The 21,372-nt window shown below is 41.4% G+C and overlaps 1 protein-coding gene across 1 annotated transcript in view; it reads right to left on the reverse strand.

The window, feature by feature from the left end:
- The window catches only part of lrrk1 (leucine-rich repeat kinase 1), a 111,318-nt gene that overhangs the window by 29,261 nt on the left and 60,685 nt on the right, over positions 1 to 21,372 (reverse strand). The window contains exons 16-28 of the mRNA XM_073464207.1: positions 20,978 to 21,142; positions 19,940 to 20,112; positions 19,662 to 19,782; positions 19,061 to 19,220; positions 18,183 to 18,361; positions 17,999 to 18,096; positions 16,214 to 16,385; positions 15,951 to 16,120; positions 15,152 to 15,291; positions 13,213 to 13,540; positions 8,079 to 8,248; positions 248 to 451; positions 19 to 158 (exon numbers count right to left, since the gene is read on the reverse strand). Of these exons, the coding sequence (XP_073320308.1) occupies positions 19 to 158; positions 248 to 451; positions 8,079 to 8,248; positions 13,213 to 13,540; positions 15,152 to 15,291; positions 15,951 to 16,120; positions 16,214 to 16,385; positions 17,999 to 18,096; positions 18,183 to 18,361; positions 19,061 to 19,220; positions 19,662 to 19,782; positions 19,940 to 20,112; positions 20,978 to 21,142 (2,220 nt within the window). The remainder of the gene's footprint in view (positions 1 to 18; positions 159 to 247; positions 452 to 8,078; positions 8,249 to 13,212; positions 13,541 to 15,151; positions 15,292 to 15,950; positions 16,121 to 16,213; positions 16,386 to 17,998; positions 18,097 to 18,182; positions 18,362 to 19,060; positions 19,221 to 19,661; positions 19,783 to 19,939; positions 20,113 to 20,977; positions 21,143 to 21,372) is intronic.

A 21,372-nucleotide genomic window follows, 5' to 3' on the forward strand; every position in this document is an offset into this window, starting at 1 on the left:
AGTAATTGATGTACAGACCTCCAGAGACCACACCAGGATGTTGTCAGATTTGAGGTCACAGAAGATGATGCTCTTCCTGTGAAGGTATGCCAGTCCTGCTGCAATCTGATATGCTACTTTGAAGGTTAGCATGTGACCAAGAGGCATGTACCTGGAGCCTAAAAAGACAACAAATAACTTAATTTTTCACTGACATGGACACAGACATTGAAGGGGGAAATTACAGGATGAAGATCTCTGTACGTGCCTTTGCCTTTGTGCCTCTCCTCCAGAACAGTGTTGAGGCTGCCCAGGGGGGCTAACTGCAGGGCGAAGCAGAGCGGACGGATGCTGATGCCCACCAGAGAGACGATGCAGGGATGCTGCAGAGAGTGTAACATACTGGCCTCCTGACGAAATTCAGAGAAGCTCCGACAAGCATCTGCAGATTGCAGATGTTTCACCATGGTGTCTGAGACAACAAACAAAAGAAGGATAAGACACATCAAAGTTAAAACATTATACTTTCAAATAGGATGTGCAGAGAATAGATCTGTACCCAGAGGGAGCTCATATTAACTAATTTTCACAAACCTTCTCGTATTTCCAACTACAATAAAATCTACCATTCTTTACTACTGTACATACACTTACCTGTACTATATATGCTCACACAGACCCATATATGTTTATACTACTCTCCATACTTATACTATACAGCGATCAACCACAACATTAAAATCACTGACAGGTGAATAACATTGATAATCTCGTTACAGTGCAATGTTCTGCCAGGAAACCTTGGGTCCTGGCATTCAGATGGATGCTTCTTGACACGCATCAACTACCCAAACAGCATGGCAGATCAAGTACACCCCCCCATATCAACAGCACTTTCCGATTGCAGTGGACCCCCAGCAGGGCAATGTGCCCTGACACACCACAAAAAATCCTCAGGAGTGGCCCCAAGATTGATCTGGACTCCAAATTCTCCAAAAATCCCTGTGGGATATGCCCGACCAAGACGATTCATGGTGGCCCCACCTTAGATGGAACTTGGCTCTTACCCTTGAGGCATGGACACAGGACTTCTGGGGCCGTTCTGTGGTGTCCTGTAGTGTCTGGCACTGGAGTCGTGTGGGTTGCAGGGTGGGGCAAGCACATCCCAAGGATGCTTGTTTGGAATGGGATCTGGGGAATTTGGAGGCCAGGCGGACACCTTGAGCTCTTGGTCACATTCCTAGAGACATTCCTGAGAAGTTTCTGTGGTATCAGGGTGCATTGTCCTACTTGGGGGTCATAGCCATCTGAGAGTGCAGTTGCCATGAGGCAGTGTACTTGGTCTGAAACAGTGTTTGGGTGGTGCATCTCAAAAGGTATCTACGCACATGAATGCCAGTCCGAAGGTTTCCCAGCAAAACATTATGTTGTAACAACATGAACAATTTTGTTGTCTTCACCTATCAGTGATTTAAAGTTGTGGCTGATCAGTGTATATTATACACACTTTATATTTTGCCTACTGTAACTCTTGCACATACTGTATATATCTTACTATTTATTCTGTTTATTAACACTATACATATGTACAGTACATTACTTTTGCACTTGCTTTTTGGCACTTCTGGTTAGATGCCAAACTGCATAAAGTTGTCTCAATACTGTGTACAATGATAAAGTCGAATATAATCTAATCACTACTCCATCTGTGTTCTCCTTTTGCCATCTATATCTATATTGGTATATTAAGTTGAGGTGGAAAAAGTCTGACAAATTCTCAATCTCAACAGACTTTCAACATTCCAAGGTTTTTTGCAGGATTTAATTCACATCAGACCAGAGGCCATCTTTGAAGAGAGACTAGAGTTACCATCCCCAACATATGCATAACATCACCTATTAACATGCGACTGATGTTACACACAGGTCATTTGATAAGATTATTTTGTCACATACGATCAATGAATTTCCTGAGGAGAGAGAGTGATAGTCTGGGCTCTGCTGACAGTGCTCTTACTGCAATGAGTTACTGTTATTGTTTGGAACAGCCACTTGGATTTACAGTGCCTTTAAAAAGTATTCACCTGCTTGGATGTTTTCCCCTTTCATTGCTTTTATAAATGGAATAATGGTCAATATAATAAGTCTTTCTTGACAAAAAAAAGTAAAAAAGAAACTCTTAAATGTCAGAATGAAAACCGATTTCTAAAAAGTAATGTCAATTAATTAAAAATATATAATGGAAAATAAGTGGTGGCATAAGTATTCACCGACTTTTAAAATGACCAAATTCAACAGAGGACCAGCCAATTGGTGCTAGTAGTCTCACAATTAGTGAAATGGAGATCACCTGAGTGCAGTGAATGTGTCTCTGGTGATTGTAGTATAAAGACAGTTGTCTCTGAAGGTCCAGTCACTGGTTAATCAGTATTCATGGCTACAATTACACCATAAAGACAAAAGATTACTCCAAGCAACTCCGTGAAAAGATTATTGAAAAGTATAAATCAGGGGATGGATACAAAAACATTTCCAAGTCACTGAACATCCCCGGAATTCAGTTAAATCCATCATTAAGAAATAGAAGGAATATGGCACGTGTAAATCTGCCTAGAGCAGGCCGTCGTCACAAACTGAGTGACCATACAAGCAGGAGACTAGTGAGGGAGGCCACCAAGACACCTATGACTACTCTGAAGGAGTTAAAAGCTTCAGCAGCTGAGATGGGAGAGACTCTGCATCCAACAACTGTTTCCCGGGTTCTTCACCAGTCAAAGCTTTATGGGAAAGTGGCAAAGAGAAAGCCACTGTTGAAGAAAGCTCATTGAATCTCAACTAGAGTTCACCCAAAGACACGTGGGAGACTCCAAGGTCAACTGGAAGAAGGTTCTTTGGTCTGATGAGACCAAAATGGAGCTTTTTGGCCATCAGACTAGATGTTATGTTTGGCAGACACCAAACACTGCACATCACCACAAACACACCATCCCAACCGTGAAGCATGGTGGTGGCAGCATCATGCTGTGGGGATGCTTCTCAGCAGCAGGCCCTGGAAGGCTTGTAAAGGTAGAGGGTACAATGAAAGCAGCAGAATGTAGGGAAATCCTGGAGGACAACCTGATTCAGTCTGCAAGAGAACTATGACTTGGGAAAAGATTTATTTTCTGGCAAGACAATGACCCAAAGCATCGAGCGAAAGCTACACTGAAATGGTTTAAAGACAACAAGGTGAATGTTCTGGAGTAGTCGAGTCAAAGCCCAGACCTCAATCCAACAGATAATTTGTGGCTGGACTGGAAAAGGGCTGTTTATATACTTTTAATTAATTGACATTACTTTGTAGAAATCTGTTTTTCACTTTCTGTTTTTTGTACATTTTTTGTCTATTGACGATTATTCCATTTATAAAATCAATAAAAAGGGAAAACATCCATGGGGGTGAATACTTTTTATCGGCACTGTAAGTCAGTACTAAGCACTTCTATGTAGTTACAGACACATTTATTTTTATTTAAACAAGGGTTTTTATGGAGTTATAATTGTTGCAAAACTATTTGCAAATGCGTATCTCAATCTGTGTGTGTGTAGTCAGATCAGTGTGCGTGCTTTATCATTTGTGTGTGTGTAATCAGATCTGTGTGTGCGTATTCAGATCTGTGTGTGCGTGTTCAGATCTGTGTGTGTGTAATCAGATCTGTGTGTGCGTGTTCAGATCTGTGTGTGCGTGTTCAGATCTGTGTGTGTGTAAAAAAATCCGCATGTCTGTGTTCTGTAGTCTGTAAATGCGTACATAGATCTGTAAATGTCTGTCATCAGTTACAACTCAGCCAGGAGCTCTCGATTGGCTGTCTTTTTACATGTGACTTTTGCTACAGTTCTGCCGTGGCAGATCTGCAAATGTGTAGAAAAGATTCGTGTGTAACTTCACTTTTCCTTTGCCCTGAGCTCAGGCTCACAGGCTCACGCTGCCTGGCTGCCAACCGCGGGCGCAACGAGCGGTTGTGATGTTGAGAGGCAGACCACAATGGATTCTCGATTGTTTGCTGTCAGTAAAAGTTCATGTTTTAGCAGTAACTGAGTTGTCAGCTTCTGACAACTACTGCTAAAACATGAACTTTTACTTGCAGTAAGTTGTTGGGGTAACGATCATCTGTTACCCCAACAATGACACGCTTAACATCACTGGGTGCTACGTGCCAACTCGGTGTGTAGGCTGTACTGCTACTGCAGCCAGGCAGCGTGAGCCTGTGAGCCTGAGCTCAGGGCAAAGGAAAAGTGAAGTTACACACGAATCTTTTCTACACATTTGCAGATCTGCCACGGCAGAACTGTAGCAAAAGTCACGTGTAAAAAGACAGCCAGTCGAGAGCTCCTGCCTGAGTTGTAACTGATGACAGACATTTACAGATCTATGTACGCATTTACAGACTACAGAATACAGACATGCGGATTTTTTTACACACACACAGATCTGAACACACACACACACAGATCTGAACACGCACACACAGATCTGAACACGCACACACAGATCTGAACACACACACACACACAGATCTGAACACGCACACACAGATCTGAATATGCACACACAGATCTGATTACACACACAAATGATAAAGCACACACACACAGATCTGACTACACACACACAGATTGAGATACGCATTTGCAAATATTGATTGACAATTGCTTTTCAAAAACTTCTGCAGTAGGGAGTCGAACAACAGATGGTAGTTTTTACATCCCATTTTATCATATTCTCCTATGTGAGAGTTCCCCTTGCACCTAATCTTCGCTAGACTGGAAAAGAATAATCAAAGATGCAATGTCATGTTGTATGAAATGTCAATTAGTCATGTATCAGAGGACTGTCTAGCTGAGGTGTTGGAGCTGTGTTAAAGGAGTTACATCTCTTACATATAGTGACCAGCTGGTTACAAGAAGCAGGCAGAGTAACTTCAAGTATCAGAGGTGACCTCTGGCTAAAGCAGAGGTCATGCTACTTCTCTAAATCAAATCATGATTAGCCATTTGGTACAGTAAATATTTCTCTTTTAGAGAGATTGCAGTTTGACTGATTAATGGTCAACTGTATTATACACTAAACCAAATACAGTAAACCACGACACTTCAGACAATACAAACAACATGAAGAAGGGTTCATTTTCTAACAATTCCAACACTGATGTAATCCAGATGCCCAGTCTTTAACAAGGTGCTATATCCATATGTTAATTAAGGTTGGAGGCTTTTAGATTGTTAGATTGATGAAAGACTTTGTAATGTGTCAGTCTGTATCTGGTATAAATAGTTGTTGCTAAACAAGGGGGATGCTAAGAGAAGCAACCAAATGTAATGATACAAGACATTTTAGACAAGGGCTTAGACAGCTGCGTATCAATTAAATGAGAGAGTGTGTGAAGATGAAAACCTATCTGTGGGGGGGAGTCATGCTATGCGGGGTCAAACAAGTGAGTCTGAACAAGTGTGTCTTGAGTCCTTTGCGGAAGATGGCGAATGACTCTGCTGTCCTGATATTGGTCTGAAATTCATTCCACCACTGAGGTGCCACAACAGAGAAGAGTCGTGACTTCGCTGAGCGACCTTTGTTTGCTCTCAGCGATGGCGGTACCAGCTGGCCAGCTGATGTAGTGGAGCGTAGTGCTTGCACTGGGGCGTGTGGTCTGACCAGTGTTTGGAGGTAGACGGGTGCAGTTCCGTTGATGGCCTTGAAGGCCAGTACCATCGTCTTGAATTGGATGCGGGCTGCAACACGAAGCCAGTGGAAGTCACGGAGGAGGACAGACTATGTGACCCCCTCACATGGGAGAATTTGGGTAGACTGAAAATGATGCACGCTGCAGTGTTCTGGATACGCTGCAACGGTTTGGTCGTCCCAGAGGCTGGGATTCCAGCCAAGAGTGAATTGCAGTAGTTCAGGCGGGAGAAGACCAGCGCTTGGACCAGGAGTTGCGTTGCGTCCTTTGTGAGGAAAGACCTGATCCTGTGGATGTTGTGCAGGATAGGCTGTCGTCAAGGATTACGCCCAGGTTCCTCGCAGTCGATGACATCACAGGGGACATCATAGGGTTTGATGATCCTGACTTTTATTTATTTTTACTGTAGCATTTTATATCTCCTGTTGACCTTTTATTCTATTTGTGAAAATACAAAAAAGGTAGGTTTTTTCATGTCTAGACCACATCAGACCAGGTCCAGGTCCAGGTGCAAAACTGCTATACTTAGACTAGTCAAATCTGGACCACAATGAGGACTCTCCAGAGACTCAGATTTGTGAAACCTTAATGTATTTGTGAAAAAAAGAAAAATAACAATTACACAATAATCTTAGATTTACAATTTACAACAAGTGGCTTTCTGAAAAAAGCTGTGACATGGCCATTTTTTTCACAAATAGAATAAAGGTTTCACAAAAACTGTATTTTAAAGAGTCATTAACCCCTCTGGGACAATATAGTCCAGAATTAATGAGTCTAAGTGTAGTGGTTTTTGATCTGTATCTGGACCTGGTCTAAAGTGGTCTAGACATGAAAACAGAGCATAAAATCGAAGTATGAAAAAACAAACTGTTATTTGTTTTATGGTATCACATTCATATAGGAATAACAAATAATCTTCTTTTCCAATTTTGGGTTTCCCAGTTGAATATTAAAAGAAGGAATGATACACAGATTACACTACATGATTCTGTGAGCAGCTAAACATATTTCTAGTGTGTCGTACAGTTGTTCACGTGTGTGCATTAGCTTCACGTGTTTGTTAGCTCATTAGCATACAGAGTGTATGTTGTTGGCATTCATTAGCAAAGTGTTCTTTAGTGACTGTTAGCCACTGTTGCGTTAACCCAGCTAACAACAGGGCTTTAATTAATTGTTTCTGGTGTGGAAACCCTGAAGATTTATCTGCTTTGATTTGACTGCTTTGAGCTGACAGTACAGTGTTAACTTAACACTCAGTGTTCACTGTAATTCGCTGGAGAAGACAACGCTGTTGCTGGACACCTGTGTGCCATCTTGTTCATCACTGAGAACGAGAGACTGGTAAAAGCAGCAGAGACCACGGCCGCTGAGGACACCCGCCTGCCCTTTTATTCATCAGAGACCGAGAGAATGGTAACCCTGCCGACTGGACATAGAACGCTGATAGAAGGTACCACACTTTTATTTTGCTGATTTGAGTTTTGGGCCACACCGCTCCTAAGCCTTGTATCAGGCCTGCAACAGGGGATTTCTGTATTTTATTACATGCTGGCTTAGGTGTGTAATGACTTCAATGTGCATGTGAGTTAAGGTAACTTGAATTTGGTTAAATTGTGTGAAAATATTCCTGTGTTGAGAGGTGTTAAATATTATTTCAATTTGTTATCTGAAACAAAAACAAACAAAAAAGGAATTAATTACTTTTTAAAATGGATTTCAGTCTGGTGATTTATTATTTTGTTAAAAGAGATCCAAGACAATTTAAAGAATGTACTCGGATAAGAGAAACATACATATCTTATTATTCATTATTATAAGTTAGGTTAATTGATTTAAAGAACTCAGGGTCCTCCGCTGAATAAATGAGGGATTAACTGGGCGACATCCGTTTCGATTTTGGAGCATTAAATGGGGTAATTGATTTCTACAGAGAGCGAGAGAGGAAGACAGCTGAGGTGTGAGGAGACTTCTTCACAGATAATACAGATCTTCAGTATTGACCACATTTAGCTATTGTGAATACTTCTCCCTGTTCTGTATTGCAAAGGAGTAACTAATGAGTTAATGGGATAATTTTTTGATGCAAGTGTGAGGAGGCAGGGGGAGGAGCGATGTCAAGGCCGAGGCAAAGTTTTGGTTTTGGGTTTGACATGCTGCACGTGTTTATGTATACACATGCATACATGTGAGCATCTACATGCTCCTTTCAGAAGCTTTTTCACCTTGACAAGTCAACAATTCTTGGTTGGATTTAGTATAGACACCAAATGATGTCCATCAGCAGCATTCAAAATAACAAAGTTGGCTTTCAAAGACCCAGTTCACGATTTCATTGGAAAACCAGACACTTCTTTAAAAAGACGAATGGCCTCATACCTGTGTCACTGCTGATGGCCTGTTGTCGATGCCTCTTAAAGTGGAAGCGTTTGATGGCCACTGGCTGTTCACAATATCGGGCTCGGTAGATGATGGTCCCACTGCCACCCTGGCCGAGGATGTTACTGTCTTCCTCAGAGTACTCTAGCTTGGCCCTGTCCAAAAAGAGCCTAACACACAGACACACAGACACACACAGACACACACAGACACACACACACACACACACACACACACAGACACACAGACACACACACACAGACACAATGTAGAGTATTTTCAAGCTCAGGCAAAGAAAACAAGACATTTCGGTTTTACAACAGATTTGTTGGATTCAGTGACAGTACTCTCCATCTCAAAAGTCATGTCCAAAGGCTTAACAAGTCCCTGGCCTATCTGTATACTGGACACAGTGATCCAGTATAGAAATTGGTAATCCTCTCAACTGACTTTGGGTAAAAAAGCAGTGAGTGTAATTCATTTCCAGAGCCTCTGCTCAGCTGCTCAGAGCTGGGCAGCTCTGGAAGAGAGAGTCGGGTGCAGAGCCAGACCTTATGGAGGAATGAACAACCTCAGTTACAAGATCAGGCTCTGAATCAGGGATGTTTACCAATGGGGAGAGAGCTCAGAGGTAGTTTTTTAACTTTTGGGATTACAAAATGGATTTATCTCCACTCCTGTTTATCAACCTGACTGCAGCAGCAATCCACATAGTTGTGGATTAGTCCAACAACAACCAAGTTCATTCAGGTCTCCCCCCAAAGAACCATTCAGAATCTGCTGCTCGCTGAACAAGATGAAGAAAAATGAACATATCACCAGACCTCAGGTCTCTGAACTGGTTTCCATTGTGCCATGTCTATAAACCTGTCAATGGTGTCTGTGTCTGTGCACATCATCTTCAACCACAGAGACGACATATGGCGGCTTTAATGAGCTCACGCCCTTCAGTCTGAATGGTGACATACTTTAAAGGTCCAACATCTGGATGTAAATCTGCAGGAACAATACTGCTACAGTTTGAGCTCACATTTGCTTTTAATTAATATATCTTTTTGATTAGTTGAATCTTCCAAGGGACTAGGGTAGTGATGTCCCAAACAGATCTTCAGTCCTGCTTCAAAGCTGATCAAACTATATTTTAATCACACTCATCTCACATGTCTAACTCTCTGTTTATTCAGCTCAAACACTTCAATATATGATTAACTTACATAGTTCATTCTACTTTTTCAGAACTGACTTAAGTGTGTCTGTACAAATAAGTATGGAGTATGTCGAGTAGGGCTAGGTGATATGGCCTTGAAATAATATTGTGATATATTTAGGCTATATACATGATACATGATATATACTGTATCTTGATATATTTAAAATCTGCTCAAAAGCTCCTCATAAATGCTTGGACTTAATGACAAAATCAAATATTACCATATTTACCTATCCTCATATACCTTGAGATATTGAAACAATATTGTAGGTATGACAACTGGTACTTAAAATATTAACACAGTAAGATTTTTTATAAATAATCATCAGTAATTTCGATATAATGACTGAGTGGGTAAGGGCAAATATTAGAACAAGTAGAACAGCTTGGTAAATTCAGAAAATTACATCAGTGTACTCCAGCCTTTAAAATCAGGAAAATACAACACTAATGCCATATCATGATATAACAATATCCAAAATCATGTTTGGGTACAAGGTAGGGCAGGTTTGCTTAATAGTAATCAATAATTACTAATAGTAATTATTAAAATTAATAATATAAATCAAATAACGGAGCACCACCCTGGAATAAGGGAACAAAAACCAGACCAGAAAATAGTCTCAAAGAAGAGTTCACTTTAACTGGAAATGTTGAAAAACACCCTCTCACAACCTCACAATGTTAAAGAAAGTAAGAAAAAAATCCTGGATCTTTCTGCATATCTGGATCCACACCAACGTTAATGGGGTCTATTCTGGGCTGAGACTCATCCTCCATCCAAGCCTGGTAGAATTCCGTTCAGTGCAAACCTACAGGGGCAAAATCATAACCTATTGGGTGGAGGTGATAAAAGACCAGTCTAACTCAATGTGTGCACACTTCTACAAGCATAAAGCTTTAAAAAGTGGATGATGTCAGTTAGTGGCATATGTTTATACCAACATCCATCTTACATTCTTTAAGAGCTCAAGAACAAAACATTTTCCATTGTACTAATGTTTGGAGGGGCTGTTTAACTGTTGCAGCAAAGGTTTCCATGAGTCTGTGCTATTTTACTGAGACAGAGATATGCTTGCGTAACTGTCCGCCCACCCACACCTGCTATGAAGCATTTCCTCCTTTTTATAAATGAAACCACTGCATCTCAATCTATTATATGTCAGATTTCTGCATTAAAATACAGCTACTATCTTATCCCAAATGTTTCCAGCAATGTTCAAACCCAGAGAAATCCACAATGATGTGCTTCATTTGTTTATCTGTTGGGTTCATTTGTATTCACCCCAAACAGCCAGATGGCCATATACATTAGTCTTAAGCTAGTTAGCAACAGCACGCACGAGGATTTGTGTCTGTGAATTCAGGTCAACCTCTCACTCATCTCAGCACTCACCAGAGACTCCAGTTCTCTCTCTTCTTTCCCCCTCTCTTTTTAATGTTACAGTCATGGAGTTAAGTACATTTTTGGTCTAAAGTGCAAGACACTAGTGCATTTAGGGTGTGTCCAAGTCCATTTTGTTAGTTAAATGGCAGATGCGCAAAGGGGTTGTGTTTAGACTCTGAATTAGCCATGGCTATGTTTTGGGCGGAACATAAATAAAACCAGTGAGTGTCATCTTTTATTCCCTTTATGAGCCAGTAGCACTAGGACCTGGAGCATTACTATTAAACAGCTGCACTCGTCTTTGCTGAGGTAAAGGGATTTGGTCCTCGGCTGCTGGACCCTCTGCCCCACCATTTCACAATCATCTCTCCCATCAACAACTATGTTAGACTGCATATGAAAAAAACATGATCATTATTTTTTGGTGGGATGAGAGGAGTGAAATATGTCCTTAATGAGGAAAATATAAATGACACTACCTGCAGCGATCCTCCAGCAACAGAAACCATATGTGTATCTCTACATTAAACATGCGCATTTGTGCACGAGGAACAGCTGAAAAACTTCCTTGATTATTTAAAACTCCTGACTCGCTGACAGGATCGTTTAGTATTTCATGTTAATTCATGTTCTGTGTTCTTCTACATATCAAAAGGTCACATACAGTCCAGATAGATACTGTAAAATAGTTTGGAGTGAAGCAGCTGTCCTGATGAATCCTGAACATAAAAACATATTTATTGTAGAAGCTAAATGTTTAATTCTGTTTCCGTTGGAGAGTTTATAACAACAGCTCTGTTGATTAAATGTGCCATTATATTTGCTGCAGTACAAACTTATACTGCGTGCATGGAAATGTTTTATAAATAACTGAAAGCAGCCTCTCAAATATAATCAGAGCATGTGCACGGTGTGAACCCGCCTGTGTAGGAGCATCTTTTGAATAATACGTCCTTTGATATAGCAGGAAACAGTCTGCACCTTTAAATTTAGAACAGCTTTTTGTTGGTTTATATCACTTTCTGCTGCCTCCATACAGCAATACACCATCAGTGCACCTGACCACACCTCTCTTTAAGACTAACATGCCCAGGGGAGCACAGGTGGGTGCAGGTACATTTGCTCTTTACACAACATGGGCGCTGGGCGTTGGGCGTGATAATGACAACCGTGTTGGTCTGAACCGAGCAAGGACACTGTGTGCTGCTTTGGGCCGAGCATAAAATACTGTAGAGCCCTAGGTGTTAATTCCTCCAGAAGGTCTGGCTCTACACCCCACTCTCTCCTCCAGAGCTGGCCTGAGCAGTGGCTGTGCACACCGCTCCACTTGGCTCTCCCCACACAACACTCAGCAAATTTACACTAACATAATTTGATATACGAATATAATTTTCATGCAATCTTAAATTTTCAGTGTCTAACATTCACTCCTTAAGACAGGCTAACAACAGTTAGACTAGATGAGCCAGGTGCTGACCCTACACCTTGTCTACACCAGCAGTGTTGTAAAAGCAGCTTCAGTTCTCAGTCAGCATCACTGGATGTATTCCACCATAAGAGTTGTAATAACACAACACAACACAACCTGAAGCCCAAAAATAAACTCACATACTTTACATATACATAAAGTATGAACCGTGACACAATCTGTGTAGATAGCTATATGTTTTCTGTTAGATGCTAGAGATGCATAATTGAAAAGTATGTCAGAAACACAGCTAATGTAATGAATAAAGCCCAGCCTGTTTTAGCTTATATATATATACAGTATATACAGAAATAGAAAGGTCAAAGATTGTGAATTTGAGTTAATTTAGAAAGTGTTTCTCCATTACATAGCTTGTCCACAATCCTGTAATGTCCCACATGATACATATCTTGGTCACAATATTTAATGACCAAATGAAACAAATGCAGTTACTGTGCCACATCCTACTGTTGTTCCAACAGACTTCAGGTCTTACTTTGGTGATTAAAGTATTATCAGAACAGATAGAAAAAATGGCCAGGACTTGTAGAATTAAGTAGTACAAAACCAAAATTGTCTTTTGACAAATTTGATGGAATCTGCAGCCCTGGCAGAGGTATGTGCTCTCTGGGTTTTGATCTATTGTTCATTAGATAGTGTGGCCTCGTGAAGTGAGCTCTATAGCAGATTAGTGTGATTGCTTTAGGATGGAAGCAAGCTTTAGTAGGTATTGCTCTTAAAATCGGCTTCACTGGTGGACAAAATGTATCTTCTTAAATATGTTGAATGGCAAATGATTTGCTGCAGTTGAAACAGGACCAGTAGGTGTACTGTGTATACTGTTTGTTATTGAATGTACATCACCATTATTAAAGACAAAGTAATAGAGAGCTTGAACTCGCTCCACCATAATACCTGTGATGATCCTGCCTTACATTTATATCCAACTATTTCTGATTAAATAAAGAGAAACTTCATCAGTCAGGCCCACAAATAACCAACACCAACCAACGCTTCCACAAGTTTCAGTCTGTAAAATGAAAAGATCCATTAAATGGTGAGGGGTTACCGTGCAGGGAAGTCGGTCATGAAGAGTTCTGGGACAAGCTCTTGGAGGTTGACTGGCTGGTCAGTATGCTGAGGACAGATGATATACTCTTTCTCCACTGCAGCCAGCACACAGTCCTCCATATTAAAGTAATGAACTCCTGCAGCCCCTCCTCCTCCTCCTCCTCCTCCTCCATCATCATCTTCTCCCCTTCCTCCTCTCTCTTCCAACTGGCTGGGCCGGCTGGCTGGTGACTTGGTCTGCTTCTTTTGGCCCGGTGAGGCACAGAGGGGACAGGGGGCATACTGCTCTATGAGCAGGCTCCCATCACTCTCACTGGCTGTCAAAGCTACAACAGAGATAAAAGATATGTAAACTATATAATGTGTGTATATATATACACATATAGTTATATACAGTGGGTCTCATTCATGAAACGTGAGCAGAACGAATTTGTGTGTAAACTGTTCGCAGACGGAAATTTACGAGCATCTCGCATTCATCAATATTTTAGTAGCTCCGATCTTTTCGTAGCTACTAACAAAATCTACACATGCTGCTGACCACGCGTAGTGCTTGTGTAAATTTAAGAATGCACATAAATAATGCTTGTCACTATTGGAAATTACAATTTAAATTCATATTGCGCTCTGTTATGTACACAATACGCAGATGCCTTTGAAACACGTGATATAGCCTAAACATATGATACAAATATAACACATTTAGTTAAAGTAGTTGGCAATTGGCAGGTTTAAGATCCAGATTAGGTTCATGATTGTGAATTATCCATGTAAATCGACTCAATAGATTACACGTTCTTTCTACATGTTGAATGATGATAATAAAAATATAGGCTCCAGTGGAGGCATGTCGCTGTCTCCGCCAGGTATAATTCCTGACAGAGAGGTCTCCCCAATTATCCCCGCGATGCGCTCGTCTGCAGGTGATAGCTGCGACTGTGAGCCTCCTCCTCCTGTGGCTGATATATTTCTTTTGTGTGAGGTTATGCGTTTCTTTGCCTCCAGTTTCATGTCAAATCATTTACGCTTCACCTCGGACATGGTTCTTTGGACTACAGAGACAATATTGACGGCATCTGTCACCTCCCTCCAGGCCTTCGCTTTGCCTGTCCCTGTCACACCACTGCTAACAGATGAAAATACATTTTTTTTTCTCTTAATTCCACTTCACCCAAAAGTATTTCTATCTCCGCTTCCGCAAAGTTCTTTTTTCTTTCTCTCCCTTTCTTCGTTTGCGCCATGACTGACAGGTCGACTGGATGCAGCTACACCTCCTTATATGGTGGTCATTGGCAATTCATGGGCGGGGATTTATGCTAATAGCTGATTACCGGGAGCGCGCTGTCACTTTACGATGGATTGGCATTCACGATCATACACACGTGTTTACGATCAGATCTGAGTTTCCCGCGGTGTTCATGAATCCGGAGTAGGTTTTTAGTAGCGTAGGCTTTTATGTGCAAATCTACGCACAAATTTACTAACGTTTCATGAATGAGACCCAGTGTGTACTGATCAGCCACAACATTAAAACCACTGACAGGTGAAGTGAATAACATTGATCATCTCATCACAATGCGATGTTCTGCTGGGAAACCTTGGGTGCTGGTATTCATGTGAATGCCACTTGACACGCACCACCCAAAGATATTAAAATAATGACTACTGCCTTATTATACTGGTTACTCTAGCATGGAAACATTTTTGAATTTTAGTATTTGTGCATAGTCTAACAGTGTTATAGACAGTCTCTTTGAAACGTTTTAATACTGGTGTCAATATGTTGGTAGCAAATACCAACTTGAGACTTCTTGATAACTTTGCTTTGCTTTTTTTGGCAAACCTTTTTTCTCCTGTAATAATTGAGTTGAATTGCATTGAGTCAGTGTTCAATGTTATCTAAAGACAAAGAGCTTTACTAAGAGCAATGCACTAACCAGGGAACCACTGCTCAATCAGAGAAGTGACGTGATCTGTGATAAAGGCCATGGCAGAGAAATCTCTCATCTCTGACTGGCAGATGATCTTGATGCCTCCACTCTTCTTCCTCTTCCAGTTGACATCTGATGACTCCACGCTGCAGAGACACAAACACATGTCATCACCTGATTTCACTGGAAGTTTCATCCACTTTTCAACACCTCACCTATCAGCCTGTACACGGCAGCTGATGTGGGGCAGTACTTTTTCATTTTGTCTTCCCTTTGATTAATTGCAATTATTTTAGATTTTTTCAGATTTTAAAGATGTTTAATCCTTAATGTGTTACAGAATTTCTCATTTCATACATTATGTGTCATGGTAAATCAAAGTACTGAGACTGCTGTGATATATAAAAGGTAAAATATATTAAATATCAGCCGACTTAAGACATTGAGACACACAGTAATATGTTCGGTGCATATTTTGAACAAAGATTATTTGTTCTGATTGTTTAAAATCTTCTAAAAAAGACAACATTTTTCAGAAATCCCTTGTGATGTCCCAGTTGAACTGTAGAACTTGTGAACTTCCCCACTTTCAGTTCGATCCAGTATATCTCTTTGAAGCTGACTGAATACTTCCTCCATCCTACTGTTTGCCTCCACAGGCTTTTCACTCAAGTCTGCTGATCCCGATTCAGAACTGGCTCTAAATCTAACTGCAGCTCTATTCCATTCCATTTCTCACACTCTTTATTTCCTCACTTAAGCATTTGTATTATTTCATTATTGGCCTTCTAGTCACAGCTCTGACCTGAGGTAACCTCCATCAAAAGTGACCAGCAGCCCCTCCTTCCAGTAGATGGTCTTGCTGCGTCGGACTCTGAAGGTGCTGCAGCGGTTCCTCTGCTGGGTTCCAGCAAAGCTGTAGATCACAGAGTTCCTGCTGCGCTGGTTCCTGGTGTTTTTTTTAGGCTCAAATGACTGCACAAACACAACATTTCAGGCCATGAATGTAAAAAGCTGTAAGAATATAAGCGCAACAGGTGAATGCTGACAATCTGCTGATTTCGCTACCTGTAGGTCCATCTCTGTTAGACTGATGAGCATCCTGGCGATGAAGCGCTCCCAAAACCCAGCAGGAACAAAGCTCATCTTTATAAGGCGCTGCAAGGTGTTGTTGGTCTGCTGGCGGAAGCCGTGGATGTCCATGGCTGGCTTGTGGGGAAGGAGGTGGGGCAGCAGATAGCTACAACAACAGGAAATGATCAAATGAAGAACACATTTTAAACTAGAAAAAGAAGAAACTGCAGGTATGATGGTTGCTTGGTGCTACTGCCAGGATGTTTTTGTTGTTGCTTTCATATTTGCGACGCTGCTAAGCCAGCCAGCTCTGGAGACCAGAGTCAGGTGCAGACCCAGACCTTCTGGTCTGATGTGATCCGACACCCAGAGTCACATAAAATCCTGCTCTGATCTGGAGCCGTTGACAGGAGGGAGAGCTCAAACATTCTTTTTTTAACTTTTGGGATACAAATGTGGATTTGTGTGTGTTCTGTAAAAAAACACAGCCCGCTGCAGCGAAAGTTGAAATCTACTCAACTTCGGAGAAACGCAGCCCGAAGTCACATTGCGTTGACCAATTACATGAACAACTACAACCATAGTGGATTGTAAACGTTATCTGTCATGTGTATTCACTCAGTTTGGCTTTGTGCACCAGTCAAAACACATCAGTGAATGCCGACGATCACTGTAGGACCGGCATGTTTAACCTACGGTGGCAGAGGCATGACCAGAGCCAGGTAAGTGGCTAGGCATGCTATTTAGTATGGCTAAATGCTACAGAGGTAACACAACGGACATTTCTCTGTGTAGCGCTGTGTTTCACTTGTGATCACTCAGTTTGGTCTTGTTCTCCAGTTTAAAACACATAGTAATGATCTGCCTCGCATCCTGGTTGTTTACTGTTATTTTTAATCAGTAAGGACAAACGATCACTAGTAGGACCAGCATGCTAGTAGCATAACGACATAGCAGTTTGGCCTTTCGGCAAACTGATGAGCGTGGGTTCCCAACACATCACATACACGGACCATGGAGTGACACTCTCACACTGCCGCACCAGCTTGATTTGGTCTGTATGTACCCTTAGTTGTCAGGAGTTTATGTGCTGTAATGTTGACTGCTGACTGGAGCTGGAGGGCCAATGTACTTTAACCCTCTCCTCTCTGTAACATTGGTCATGGGTTAAAGAGGAGAGAGAACAAATCAAACACACAGTTTTGGTGCATGTCTTTGCACGCTAGCTTATGGCTAATGTACAGTAAAGTTATCTGGCTGTTACCGAGTTACGCGAATAAACAAATGATCCTATGGTCAAACTCGCTTCATTGGTGGTGAACACACCATTAAAGAACTACCATTGCTGATGAAAATCTATCTGACACGACTCAAGCTCAAGATTCACATTATCTTTAGTCTTGTTTGCTGACTTCCTTCCTCACTCTCTAACTCATTATGTCATACTGTAGTGACAGGCAACCAAATAAAATGCAGAGATACCTCGAGTAAACTTCTCTGGTTTGAACTTTGTTGGAATCATTTGGAATAATGTAAGTACACAACTCAACAAAGTATATTACAAAGGGCTAGTCATTTTTAGACATTTTCATGCAGAAATCTTACATATTACATCTTTAAGTGGCAGTTTAAGTTTGGTTACCTGTTTATACAGAGCTAATTGTTAGGTATGTAGCATATGCTGTATAGCATAATAAAACACAATTAAATAGCAAAACTCAACCGAAAATCAGTATTTGTATCAATTTAGTATCAACTAGTATATAGACAATATTTTACCTGTTGTTGGCCACAGGGAGTGCAATCTCAAACTTGGCAAGAAACTGGAAATACTGTTCCTCTGTATGCTGGGTGAACCCTGTTCCCACCAATAGCATCTGTACAACAAATCACCACTGGAAGTCAGTACCACAATTAACACAAGTCAGAGAGCCCTTCTTTTTTTTCTGAAATGTCAGCTTACCCTGAGGTCCTCCACTCGGATCACTCCATTCCTGGCCACAGAGTGAGACGACTTGAGGTGCATGATCCTTTCCAGACACTCTGACAGCCACACAGGACACAGGAAATAGAGAGTACACAGGCCGTGGCTGGTGTCAAGGAAGTGCAGCAGGTTCCCCGTCTCTATCAGGAAGCTGATGGCTAGAGGTGGTTGAAAAAACACAGGAAAGTCATAAAATATTCACAAATGTGACTCCAAGTTATTCGAAAGATGTCTTATAAAAATGGTCTGTGGTCTTGTCTGGCTCGCTCACATTACCGAACTAGTTTTTTTTTAGAGAGGGAGGGTGTGAGTACTTTTTGAGAGCTGTGTGCAGTCACAGTGGCTGAGTAAGCTGCTGGATGGTCAGTAAATTCCTCCAAGTTGTAGGACTGCTGGCTTGTCGAATCACAATGTCTCAGTTTCTGTTTCTACATGTGTTAAATACAAAAGTTGAGACATGAGGTTGAGGAGGACTTGGAGTTGTTTAAAGCACCTTTGACAGAGATGACCCTTGAGTAACGAAAGTACCATAATGCATTTCTTTTGCTGCTGAATAGTTAGTAAAGCAATGTAATTATGTTTCATTGAGAAACTTGCCAAACAAAGTACTGCATATATTGTGGGGGACGTGACCCCCTGTCCCCCATGGTGATTATGTACCTGGGTGTAGTGCCTCCTCTCCGGTGTATGTTTCCAGGTTTTGGTTCCTGATTCTTTGCGTTATTTCTGGTTGATACTTCCACAATCAGCGACAATCTCTTAAAAAATGCTGTGCTATTTTGTACAAGGAAATGTATTTTGACAAGTCAAACTAATTATTGTCACATTAAATGTGTTGGCTGAATAAGTCTCAGTACCTGTCTGCAGGTCCTCATAGTCTCTGATGTCACTTCCAGGGTTCTGTTCAAGAATGCAGTCCAGCTGGGTATCAGTTAGGTACTGGACCTCTCCTTCACCATCTCGCCTCTGCTTCTCTGCTATCACTGCTTCCTGAAGTGTCAGGTAGCTCCTGGGGATCTGATGGAGGAGACAAAGGCCAACATCAGGAAGATTTTAAGTGCTTGATCATTTTGACAGGTTTATGATCTAATCTAATGGAGCCTTTTAATAAAATAGTTCCAGGAACTAACCTTAGAAACTATTGTAAACGTTTCTTCAGTAGATTTGTGTTTGCCACAACAATAAGCCATCACTTGTTGTGATTGTGCCGTTTTTTGGTATTTACTGTTGTGTGACTTTGATATTTGGACTGATGCTAAAGCATGTAGAGGTGCTATTATTTCACACTGACAAGCTCTATTAAAAAGTATAATGATGCAATAAACCTGATTCCACACTACTGAATCAGATATAACACACTAAGATATAACAGCAGGGATGTATGCAAGTACTACTGCAGGTTTTCACTAGTTTCTCTCTGTTGCTCCAAACAGTGACACAGTGCAGAGCATCACTCACCAGTCTGCCCAGCAGCTTACTGCCAAACGCTGAGCTGTTGCTGTCTTTCATGGAGAGAGCCACCTGGTAGATGAGCTTCTTCAGCCCATCCACACCCTCCAGAGTCTTACAGGACACTTCACTGAGCACCAAGACACACACACATACATGAACACAGACTGATTTTCTGTCAGGCTGATACTAGTGATACAACCACAACTGGCATGAAGCACACAAACAGTGCAGCTTGTACTTATCAGTACAGATAAACAAACAATGAATGCAAAATGTGAGCTTACTGCAGGTGTTTCCAGGTGATGTCAGGGAAGCCGGTGGCTCGAGCCCCTGATGGGGATCGGCAAAGAGCCAGAACATAAGCTCTGAGTGTAGCCAGTCTCTCAGTGCGAAACCGGGTATCGATGAGATCCAAATGTGTTCCCACCACCACCACTGCTGAGTTGGGTGCCCGTGCCTAAAAGCCACAACGCACAAGAACTGAACTGCTTATTGAATGTGCATTCAAGAAAACATGGAATATAAGCTAATATACTGGTTGAATCAGGGTGCTCCACACTGCTTTAGAGGGTTAGATTTAATTTGTATATCGAACAGCCATCTCTGCATATACCATAAGCAAAAAACATTAGCCCAATGAACAACAAACAACAAAACACAAAACGACAATAGTACATTCTTGACCTTGGAAACACAAGACTCACAAGATCTTAACTCAGTGTCCAAACTCTGGCTTTTGTTGTTGGCAAAAAAACATGTTATAACCTCAATATTTAAGCAGTTACATGTGTCAATCAACGCCTTGGTGTGTTAAGCATCAGTGCTTATATTGAATGTTATATTCAGGACTGATAAATACAGGCCCTTATCAGCAGCCTGCAGGTAAGGTAGGTCCAGAGTAAAAGCTCTCCACAAGACAAAGTTACAACAGAGGAAAATATTGCTCTAGTGAGCTCGTAAAACAAATAATTATTGAAACTAACCACACAAATCAGTGGGAAGCAAGAAAGGCATTGTTATATGTTACAGTTGGTAAATAGGCTTCAGTGAACCATTTGAGTGAAAGCAGTTTCAACATCTGTGATGTCATCATACTTCTATTAAATGACATCTGTCTGTATGTGGTTGGTTTATGTGGTGTGACAACCAAATGACTTCACTTGAAATAAGACCACTCTCCTCCCACCAGCTCTTTCTTCAGCACCGACACATTCTCACAGTCACACCTTTCACTTTCTGACACACTGAAGAACAGCTGCATCGTGTGTGTGTGTGTTTGTGTGTGTGTGTGTGTGTGTGTGTATGTGAGAGCTATGTTGTACCTCTATGTTGAGCAGCCATGTCTGCAGGTTGGCCACAGCCTCCTCTCCCAGAGCCAGGTTCCAGATCAGCATGTACAGAGCTTTATCAGTGAAGAAACACTGGTTCACTGTGGACATGCTGGCTTGACCACCAATGTCCCACACGTTGAAAACCACTGAGTTCTTCTGTGGGTAACAAGACAATAACTAAGTTAACTCTAAACAAGGTGCTGATGAGTGAGCATGTGATGTGTCAGGAATAAAAAAATGTCTTCAGGAGGTATTCTGACAATATCAAAAAGTCATCATGAAAGATCCTCTCCCTGGTTTTGTCATAGTTTCTATGAGCAACAGAGCCACAGACCTGGCTGTGAACAGTTTCAATGGGAACTACTCTTCCATGAAAAAGTAATCCC

The sequence above is a fragment of the Pagrus major genome, chromosome 4, assembly GCF_040436345.1.
Source record: "Pagrus major chromosome 4, Pma_NU_1.0".
Lineage (NCBI taxonomy): Eukaryota > Metazoa > Chordata > Actinopteri > Spariformes > Sparidae > Pagrus > Pagrus major.